At 33.5% G+C, this 11,645-nt stretch overlaps 1 protein-coding gene across 1 annotated transcript; it reads right to left on the reverse strand.

Moving 5' to 3' along the window:
* Positions 1-2,517: 2,517 nt before the first annotated feature.
* On the reverse strand, positions 2,518-11,359 carry DEFB114 (defensin beta 114). Its single transcript, XM_032463235.1, has 2 exons — positions 11,302-11,359; positions 2,518-2,859 (listed from the first exon to the last, which is right to left on the reverse strand). Exons 1-2 carry the CDS (start codon positions 11,357-11,359, stop codon positions 2,708-2,710), a joined length of 210 nt encoding a protein of 69 aa, XP_032319126.1. The 3' UTR covers positions 2,518-2,707.
* Positions 11,360-11,645: the final 286 nt, after the last annotated feature.

Genomic DNA, 11,645 nt, shown 5'->3' on the forward strand with positions numbered 1-11,645 from the left:
CAGTTTGATACAATTAATAAATAGTAGTGAAGGAAATTGAGCCAGGATGTTGGATACCAGAGTCTCATTTCTTGACCAGCCTTATATACACTGTGTAATTAGGGTTGTGATTAACTTATCTAAATCTCACCAGTGAAAACGTTAATTTGCTCTGATTTCCTTCATTGGTTGTGACATGATATAGATAAAAATGTCTATAAATGTAAAATACTAGAAAATTATGGATGTGATATTATTATTATGAAGTCATTGAGGTTCCTAATTATGCTAATACGGTTTTCAAAAAATAATTTTTTAATTTCTGGAATAACTTGGTTGAGCTCGTTAAATATTTTAAGTCATTGTACCATACATCATGTAGGCTGATATTCGTAAGGCAAAGCATTGCACTCATCTGATCGTTTAATTACCAGGCTGTCACATGTTCTGAATAAAAAGTACAATAGCAAAGTCCCTTTGTTCTTCAAAAGAAAAAATTTCTTTAAGAACCCAAGAAAGTGAGAGTGTGTCTGATATCTGAGTTGTAACATTGATTTCTGAGAGTGGGGCAGATGGGATCAAATGCAGCATCTAAAGACCAAGTAACCTAAAAAATCAGCACAAAGAAGGTCCATTATTACATATCATAACACGCCATAAAGTTAGAGCAATAAAATAAGGTGGTATTTCTCAAAGATGTAGGCCCACTTAAATGTTTGTAAGTTTAGCTTTTCATGAATACAGCGTCTCAAATCTGTGTTGAAAATATGGCATAGTTACAAATGATGTTGGGATTAGCTAACTGTCAGGGAAAAAAGTGCAAAAATCCATGTCTCCTAACATACACTAAATAAAATGATATGCTTTGAATTACAGTAATCAAATGTGAATGTGTGTATGTATGTGTGTTTGTATGCATACAAAATATGTCAAAAATATATATATGGAAACATTTTAGAATCTCGTCACAGGGAGGCCTTTCTAAGCAAGAAAAAAAGCCTTAGAAGCTATACAAAAGATACTACGATTTAAACTATACAGAAATTTATAATTTCTTTAAGAATGGAAATCAAGCAAACCTTGGATAAGATACTTGCAACATATAACATGTTTGTATTGTAGATAAAGAATGAGTGCAAAATTATTTTAAAAATACAATCGTCCTAAAGAAAATTAAGAGATGTTTATAAAAAAGCAAGCGACAAGAGAAGACATACAGAAGCCCAATAAACTTACCCAAAATATTTAACTCAGTGGGTATTTGGAAAGTGTGAATGAATACAATGATATTCTTCATAATTACATGTGTGTTTTTGTTGTTGTTCTTTAAAGAGCAGTCATGAGTTGTGGGCTTTTTGTGGGAAGACAGGCAGGACATCCTGGCTGTGTATAAACATCAAAAATGTACTTTGACCCAGGAATTCCAAAATTTCATGTTCCTTCTACAGATCGTGTGCATAAAATCATGCATGAAATTGTAGGAACACAGAGACCCAAAGCAATATAATGAGAAATTGGAATGACAGCATTCCCATTGGTGTTTGTTTTTTTTTTTTCCCCACCCATTTGTGTAATAAGGTATGTGGAGATATTTTGTCACCTAGTTGGTTATAAATTTTTTTGAGTTTTGGTTTTACCATTATATTTGCTCTGTTTTAAACAACTGCATTGCTACCACCATCCTCCAAAATCCCTTTCTTCAAGTTTCATTGTAAATCTTGAATTATCCTTTGTTTTTGGCTAAAAAAATAATTCTAGTCTTTGTGTTTTTTCCCCAGCTTTTAATATTACAGAGACAGTTTGTGTTGTTTAGTACCTGTATGGAGGCTAAAATAACAGATATTTATGCATTTCCCCATCCCATCCAGACAGAAGTAAGGAAACACAGAGCTAATATTTTATGATTCTAAGCTCTAGCCCAAGTTCGGAGTGTTTTTAACCCCAGTTTAACAATACAGTTGACGCTTGAACAACGAGGTGGTTAAGGGTTCCCATCCTCCACACAGCAGAAAATCTTTCTGTAATTTATCGGTGGCCCTTTGTGTACACAGTTCCTCTGTATGTCGGTTCCTTGGTATCTGCATCCCTGAATTCAACCAACTCGGATGGTGTAGTACTATAATATCTACTGCTGAAAAATGTTGGCGAGTAAGTGAACCTCCACAATTCAAATCTGTTGTTCAAGGATCCAGTGTATTGGCATTAGACAGTATTAAAATAATATGCCATTTTGAATGAGAATAACCTTAGGAGAAGAGAGGAAAGGCCAGTGAGCATCTCCATGTTCTACTGTAACTCATGCGTTCATCTTGGACTTAGGCTTCCTGTCTCTTAATGTCAGTAACATGAGGATAATATTTAGATAATTGATAAACCTATGAGTATTCATTTTTATAGATAAGATTTCTAGCATGGTCATGGTTTGGCTGGGAAATGTTCAAATGTGTAAGTTTAGGTGACCCACAGCTCTCAAAAGTGGTCCTCAATTGAAGCAAACATGGTATCCACGAGAAAAAAATTAGTACCAGATATGCCTCCATCAAACCTCCAGCTTAGAGAAAACAAGAAAGAGCCCACCTCATTCCATCGAATACATAATTAATATCTACAAAGGAAGATACCGATATTAAGCGTATGTAATTTTTTATTAGGGAGGTTCTAATTGCATCCTACACCTCTCTACACTGGTGCACACATGACTTCTTTGGTCAGAGGTGCATCTTCCTTTTCAAGAGAAATCGTCTTCAAACATCCTTGCAACGCAGCAAATCTTACTTGGTGAGAAACATATATCAATATGCTTTTCACTTTTAAGACAGCGTTTCCTACAATGACCATACAATTTTGAGCATCGATCAGGATCCACCAAGGTACATGTGGCTACAGTAAAAGAAGAGTAATTGAAATTACTGATCTTTCATTTAAGAACATATTATTTATGATTACAAAAACTACTATCTGTACATTGTAACAAATTTGTAAAATACCAAAAAAATAAGAAGGCACTAAAATATTACATATCCCCACTATAAATATATAAAATTGAAATATGTCTTTAATTAATATATAATTAAATTTTATGACGTATATCATGTATTACTCTCTTCAACAAGAGTCGAGATTTGGGGAGTTACATAATAATCCCTTGAAATAATATATGACAATTTATCAATCTCTCATCTATATCATATTTAAAATTTTACCATTTTAAGGTTATGATAAGCAAATTTGTATTACATATTTTAGTATTTACATGATACATATTTAGGATAGTTGTGAAATTGTTAGATTCTAGAATTCTTAGTTTTTATACTGCCGCTAGCAATGTATGTACATTTTACCCTCAAATAAAATGCTATTCATTGCAATTTTAATTTTTAATGCCTTTGGTTATTTGTTTTGAATGGTTTTTCTTTTTTTTTTTCTTTATTTTATTGTTCATATACTTTGCTTATGTTATTGGCATATTTTTTGTTGTTAATGAGTTCATTAGAGCTCTTTTTATTTTTCAATTTTTCATTATGTAAAGACTATTTTTTAGAGCAGTTTTAGGTTTACAGCAAAATTGAGAGAAAGGTGCAGGGATTTCCCATACATCCCCTGGCCCCAGATATGCATAGCCTTCCTCATTATCAACACATTTTATTACCAGATAGTACTTTTTTTTTTTTTCAACAACAATGAACCCACGTTGAACTACATCATAATCCATAGTTTACATTAGGGTTCACTCATGGTGCTGTACATTCTGTGGGTTTGGGCAAATGTACAATGACATGTATCCATTATTATATTAGAGTATTTTTATTGCACCAAAAATTTTATGGGCTCTGCCTGTTTATCTCTTCCTTTGCCCCTCTGACAACCTTGACCTTTTTATTGTCTTCATAATTTCGTCCTTCTATAAGGTCATATAGTTGGAATCATACAAATTCCATTTCAGATTAGCTTCTTTTATTTAGTAATATGCACTTAAATTTCCCACATGTCTTTTCATGGCTTAATAGCTCATTTCTTTTTAACATTGAACAATATTTCATTGTCTGGATATACCACAGTTTATTTATTCATTCACCCACTGAAGGACCCATCTTGGATGCATCCAAGTTTTGAAAATTATGAATAAAGCTGCTATAGACATACATGTGCAAATTTTTGTGAGGACATAAGTTTTCAGCTCTTTTGTTTTAATCCCAAGGAACAAGATTGCTGGATTATAAGGTAACAGAAAGTGTATTTTTGTAAAAACTTGCTAAACTGTCTTCCAATGTGAACTGTACTTATTGCAATCCTACCAGCAATGTATGAAAGTTCTTGTTGCTCCACATCCTCACCAGGATTTGGTGTTGTCAGTGTTCTGGATTTTGGCCATTCTAATAGGCAGGGAGTGGTATCTATTGTTTTAATTTTCATCTATCTGATGATGTATGATGTGAAGCATCCTTTCATATGCTTACTTGCAATGTATATCTTCTTTGGTGAGGCTAAGGTCTTTGGTCCTTTTTTTTGTTTGGGTTTCTTTCATATTGTTGTGTTTTAAGACTTCTTTGTATATTTGAGATAATTGTCCTTTACCAGATATGTCTACTGCAAATATTTCTCCCAGTCTGTGCCTTGTCATTACCTTGTCATTGCCTTCTGCAGAAAAGACATTTTACATTTTAATGAAGCCTAGCTTATCAATTCTTTCTTTCGTGGATTGTGCCTTTGGTGTCGTATCTAGAAAGTCATTGCCATACCCAAGGACATCTAAGTTTTCTCCTTTGTTAACTTTTAGTTTTATAGGTCTGTCTTTTAAATTTATGTCTATGATCCATTTTTAGTACATTTTTGTGAAGGGTGTAGGATCTGTGTCTAGATTCTTTTTTTTTTTTTTTTTTTTGCATGTGGATGTCCAGTTGTTCCAACATCATTTGTTGAAGACACTCTCTTTGCTCTGTTGTATTGCTTTTGCTTCTTTATTAGACATCAGTTAAATATATTTATGGGGTCTATTTCTGGGCTCTCTATTCTGCTCCATTGATCTATTTGTCATTTTTTTCACCAATACCACACAGACTTGATTATTGTAGCTTTATTATAAGTCTTGAAGTTGGGTATGTTGGTTCTCCAATTTGCTTTTCTCCTTTCATACTATGTTGGTTATTCTAGGACTTTTGCCTCCTCATATAGACACCAGAGTAAGTTTGTCAGGACTCACCAAATAATTTATTGAGGTTGTGTTGAATCTGTAGATCTTGAAAATATTAAGTCTTCCTATCCATGAACATGGATTTTTCTCCATTTATTTAGTTCTTTAATTTCAGTCATCATAGTTTTGTAATTATCCTCATATAGATATTGTACAGGTTTTGTTAGGTTTATACATAAGTATTTCATTTTGGGGGCTACTCATGTAAATGGTATTGTGTTTTTAATTTCAAGTTCCACTTAATTATTATTGGAAAGCAATTGATTTTTGTTTATTTACCTTGCATCCTCCAACCTTGCTGTAATCACTTATTAATTTCAGGAGTCTTACCACTTCTTTCAGATTTTCTACATAGATAATCATGTCATCTGTGAACAAAAACAAGTTTATGTCTCTCTTCCCTTTTATTTCCTTTTTTTGTTCGTTTTATTGTATTAGCAAGGATTTCCAGAATGAGGTTGAAAAGCAGTGGTGAGAGGGAACATTCTTGTCTTGTAGCTGATCTTACCGGGAAGGCTTTGAGTTTCTCACTGTTAAGTATGTTGTTAGCTGTAGTTTCTTTGTAGACAATCTTTATCTAAAGTTGAGAAAAAGTTCCCTATATTTCTAGTTTACTGAGAGTTTTTTTTTTATCATGAATGTAAGTTGAATTTTGTCAAATACTTTTTTACATTTAATGGTATGGTCATATGTGATTTTTCTTTTTTAGTCTGTTGTTGTAATAATGGTTTACATTCATTGATTTTTGAATGCTGAACCAACCTTACATACCTGGGAAAAATCCCACTTGGTTGTGGTGTATAATTCTGTTTATACATTGTAGTTCTGTTGGCTAATTTTTTCTAAGAAATTTTACATCTACATTCATGAGAGAAATTGGTCTGTAGTCTTTTTTTGTCCTTATAACGTCTTTGGTTTTGGTAGTAACATGATGCTAGCTATCCTCCTGCTAGTGAATGAGTTAGGAAGTATTCCCTCTGCTTCTATGCTATAAACAGATGGTAGAGAGTTGGTATATTTCATCCTTAGTTGTTCGGCAGAATTCACCAGCAAACTCATCTAGGCTAGTGTTTTCTGTTCTGGAACGTTTAGGTTATTGATTCAATTTGTTAACATATAGGCCTGTTATCATCACCTGTTTCCTCTTATGTGAGTTTTTTTCATATTGTGCCTTTTGAGGAATTGGTTCATTTCATCTAGTTTATTAAATTTTGACTTACAGTTGTTAATAGTAATCTTTTATTATCCTTTAAATTTCCATGGGCTCTATAGTGATGTCTCCTCTTTCAATTCTGATACCAGTAATTTATGCTTGCTCTTTTTTTTTGCCTAATTACTCTGGCTAGAAGTTTATCAATTTTATTAATCTTTTCAAAGAACTAGCTTTAGGTTGTGTTAATTTTCTCTCTTGATTTCCCACTTCCAGTTTTATTGATTTCTGTTCTAATTCTTACCATTTATTTTCTTCTACCCATTTTGGATTTAATTTGTTCTTCTTTTTCTAGTTCTCTAAGGAGAGAAGTTAGATTGTTAATTTTAGATCTTTCTTTTCTAATACATTATTCAGTGCTATTAATTTCCCTCCAAGCACTGCTTTTGCTGCATATCACAAATTTGATAAGTTGTGTTTTCAGTTTCTTTAGTTTAAAATATTTTTAAATTTCTCTTGATATTTCTTCTTTGACCCATGTGTTATTGAGAAATGTACTGTTTAATCTCCATGTTTTTTTGGATTTTTCTGTTACTTTTCTGCTACTGATTTCTGATTTAATTCTGTTGTATTCTGATAGCATGTGTTGAATAGTTTTTATTATTTAAAATATGTTAAGATCTTTTCTATGGCCTAGTTGTGTTCTATCTTGGTGAATGCTCCATGTGAGCTTGAGAAGAATGTGAAAAAAAATACTTAAGTATCATGATAAAAGACGTATTTTGGGTCAGATGTGTGAACAGATGAGTGTTTATTATTGTGGAAAGTGATATGAAAATATAAACCTTAAAAAATGAGTAAGAGTTATCCAAATGAGTAGGAAGAGTGTAAAAAGAACAAGTATACACAGTAATATCATTCTCATTCTAGAATTGAAAGACAGCATGGTATGTTTAGGTCCAAAAACTACTAATAATGAAAATAGTTTTTATTCATTGCAAACCTGTGTGTCAGGTATTGTTTTAAATATTTTGCATGCATTATCTCACTTAAGTATTACAAAACTTTGAGGTAGATACTGTTCAGATAAAAAAACACCCGAGGCTTTGAGTGACCAAATGATTTGCCCAAGAATGCAAAACTAATACATGTGTAATCCAGGATTTAATCTTAAATTGTTCCAAACCCAGAATTCACACTTTAAAATTTAATCTATGAATTCTACATTGAAAAATTTGGAAACTGACACATGAAAAGCATTCAACAGGTATTGCCTGAGTATTGCCTCAAGTTAGATACCACTTGGGGTAGACCTGGCTGTCAATAGGAGCCTTATTTTATGACTACAGAGAAACATGAACCCATAAAAATGGGAAGTTGAGTGTTTGGTTAATGACAAATTAAAATGAATGTTTACAGGTGTAAAGAATCATTAGTAATAAATTCTTGATATTGTTCTTTTTACACATGCTTAGTAAATGGTTTTCCAGGCTGCAACCAGAATGTAGAAAAAAATTTTACCTCAGGCAAATTTAAATAAAATAATTCTGGCCCCTCTCTTTGTAATTCTTTATCAATTCTCTTTGCTTTTATATGCATTAACTCAAAGTTGGATGATAACTGTGAATTTTATGTCACTTTCTGTCCCCATCTCTTATTCAGATTTTAGAATTAAATTTTTGTTTTCTTTTCTATTACTGAAACGTCAGTTTGGCAAGGATTATTCTTACTCTTATCTTATGGCTGAACCTGGATCTTTACAATTGAAGAGATTTAATATAAAAGTAATGTAATGTAACTTAATGCAAAAGTCATAACAGGTTCTAAAATATTAATGTATGTCATTTGTTCCTTAGCTTACTCAAGAATATTTAAACAATTTACAAATTGAAAAAAGTATAATAAAGAATGAAGACTAACTTATAAATTACCTTAACTAATGCAACTGATTAATATAAACTAATCATCTCCACAAGAGAAGTACTAGTGTGGTGTTCATTTTTCATAGAGCATCCTTCTGCATTGGTTGGGAAGTTATTTAGCTAATTAATAAAATCCTGGCCACTTTGAAAGGCTATTTATTATTATGGGTTTTACTTTTCTCCAACATTTTATCATGTTTCTCAAGTAGCCAAATTGCCTTGGTGACTGATCAGCTTGTAAACTTAATAAAATTTAAAGAACCTAGACTGATACTGTCTCGTCACCAACTTTTCAACACAATTGAATGTCTCTCCTTCACTATTTTAGACTCAGCCTCCCATTCACCATGTGATATATCATAAATCTGCCAAAGCCACCATGTTTCTGCCATTTGAGACCCATGGCCCGTGTCGTAAGAACTGACTACATCTGATCATAGCACTACTTTGTGTTCCTTCTCTTCTGCTACGTCTCTTCTTTTTCCTTTCTACTTCAAGTCCTATTCTTTCATTTCTTGAAATATTGCAATGCAGCCTTCAGTGTGATACTGATACTTTGCTTATTTTGTTTCCTTTAATCTTTGCAAAACCTCGTAAAATTAATGATACTACCATCCATTGTACAGTTAGGAGATCTAAAGCTTTTCCCACAGCTACAGTGGAGCCTCAGGTCCTTACTATAAACCCTGATCTATTTAATGGGATGCTCATTCTTTAAACTGCTATGCTATGCTGTCTTCACTGTTTCTGTGGATTATTTTATGCCCACACATCCCCTAAAATACTGTCCATGTCTTCATGTTTTAATCATCATCAGGGTTGGTCTCTTATCATTTTAAACTGGTCTCTCCAGCATGATACCACTCTGTTTGGACCGAACACTCATCTTACATCTTCACAGAGTATACACTTAGATTGGACAGTTTTCATTACTTCTTTTGTGACCTCAAGGTTTTGCTAGTAGCCAGACCACACCGTTGTGCAACTGATGTGTATTCCTCCATGAACTCCTTCTAAGCCAGCCACTTGGACATCCTGTACTACCTACCTTTCCTGTCTTTTTTTTTCCCCCTTCTTGATCAAAGGCCAAATATAGAGCACTCTGTCCATTCCAGCTGGCATTGTAACTTAGTACTGTTAGAATGATCAAAGGGGAAAGGAAAGATTGTGGTCACATTCACAGACCAAGTGTCTTTATAGGTTTCTTTAGTTTTCTGCAATGCCCAGTAGATGGTAGAGTTTGATGGCACAGACCCTTGTATACGTGTCTTCCCATGTGACCTCACTGCTTTTGACCATATTATCTCTTCAGCCTTTTATTTAACCTCAGTGCCTTCCATTCTAGGAGGCATGATGAAGTATAAAGAACAGATATGCTGGGATCTGAAAAGACTGGGTTTGTGTTTCACTTAGCACAGATGTTTATGTAGGTGTGAACTTGAAGTGTTACCTCCTTTTATGTCATTTTCCTCTTGTGTTAAAAGAGGCAGTGAAAGTCATCTCATAATGTTACCTGGAAGGTCAGATTAGACATCTGTGTGGAAAGTTATGGAACAGAGTTTGACATGTCCTAGACCCTGGTATTTACTTCTTTCCTCTCGCTCACCTTCCAAGTCTAAACACAAGTGTCTTACTCCCAATTCAAAACTCTTCATCAGAGAATTCAGGATGTTCTCCCAAACCTCCACTATTGCCATAATTGCACCAGTCCTAGTCTTTGAAGCATACTTACATATACCTTCTACATCAAGCGAATCCATTGATTTATCTGAGTTTACTCAACCAGCTTGTAAGTACGCCTAAAGAATGAGTGTCTTTTATTTCTGTCTCCTCAGAGTCTAGCGTTTCGTTCAGTAGATCACTAGGCACTCAATCTTAGATGATTATTGATTGACATACTAGCACCGTGTGCCTCAGTGTATCCCTTAATCATATTTGAGGTCCTCACTTACTCAGGCCCCTTTCATGATTAATAATAACTGTAACAACAACAACAACAACAACGACGACGACAACAACAACAACAATAATGATGATAATAATAATAATCATCATCGCACCTGAATTGGTAAACTGATTTTCAGTGTGTAGAGCTACTTTTCAGTCTATTATTCCAGTAAATCTTAACGGAGGTGCATGTAATTAACAGGCACAAACTTTTATATCAGATATTTCGCTTTTTACAATTATTATTGACTCTGCTGTGTTTGCTTTTTGTTAAGGATGTTGACAAACCACTTAAATTCTCTGGGTGGCAAGGTTCACAAGCTGTCGAGTAGGGGGCTAGTAATACAATCTAGATTTTCTAAGGTTGAACTCAGTTCTGTTTCTAATACTTGTTGCACCTTTTGAACTTCCAGCCCGCTGGGGCCAAATCTGAACACTTTTGGACATAAATTTGCATCTTCCTTGTTAGAGAGCCTAGATTACCTCAGTGGCTACACCTCCTAAGAATAGCATGTAATTACCACCAACGGCTTCACTGTATTACATATGTTGATTATTTTTAATTGACTGATAAACCATTGCTATATTCCTTTACTCTGATGCATTAACTTTAATTCAACAGTTTTGAGGTACTATTTCTTTACTTGCCTTTTTATGGCTACTGAACTTCATTGCCCAGCACATTCTGAGACTACAACCTGGATCATTTTATGGATTCTGTTGCTGCTATCCTAAGAGATATATACTGTTGTTCTTAGTCCATTCATCTTCTCTGGGGTCCAATTCATTATGAAGTCTTCACTTATATAGGAATAAATCATTTTAATAGATTATGATTTTCTTAGTAATTTGAATATCTAAAAAATCAAGACCCCCAAAAGACAAAGAATCTCACCTTCCTTGACTAATTTTGTCTGCATTTTAATTTTCAACATAAGTAGGTTAGTATAACTCTATTCTACATGAGAAAACTAAGATTCAACATAATCAACAGACTTTTTTCATTGAAAAGATCGTGTTAAGAACTTGCATTTTCTAACTCATAACTGAAGATTTCTATTTTTAGCTAGAAGCTATATGATACATACAAACACACCAGAAGCATCTATTACCTGGTAGAATGAAGGTCACATAACACAGAAAATGAAGGAGATAATAAAAGATCTTCATTCTGTAGAAAGAAGCTGCTGAAAGATTTGGTAACAACTAGAAAACTTTCCAAAAAGCCAAGAGACATTTCCTATTTATATAGTTTTCTAATGGAAGAAAGACTCTATCCGGAAATTGTTTCAATTTTGTGTACTTATCTCTGCTCCATTGACTAGGGTTGTGGGCAGGATTACCCAAATTGAAAACGCTTGAAATTAATTGATCTTTAGGGAGGAATCTCTATTTAGAAGATAGTTGTAAACATGACATCCATGTATCAATGGTGATTAAACATCAACACAAAGGA

Source organism: Camelus ferus, chromosome 20, assembly GCF_009834535.1.
Source record: "Camelus ferus isolate YT-003-E chromosome 20, BCGSAC_Cfer_1.0, whole genome shotgun sequence".
Classification (NCBI taxonomy): domain Eukaryota; kingdom Metazoa; phylum Chordata; class Mammalia; order Artiodactyla; family Camelidae; genus Camelus; species Camelus ferus.

Coding starts and splice junctions, on each gene's coding strand:
- DEFB114 (XM_032463235.1), bottom strand. CDS start 11,359: ATGAAGATCTTTTATTATCTCCTTCATTTTCTGTGTTATGTGACCTTC. Junction 2,860..11,301: donor TGTGACCTTCATTCTACCAG/GTAATAGATGCT, acceptor CTTTTACTGTAG/CCACATGTACCTTGGTGGAT.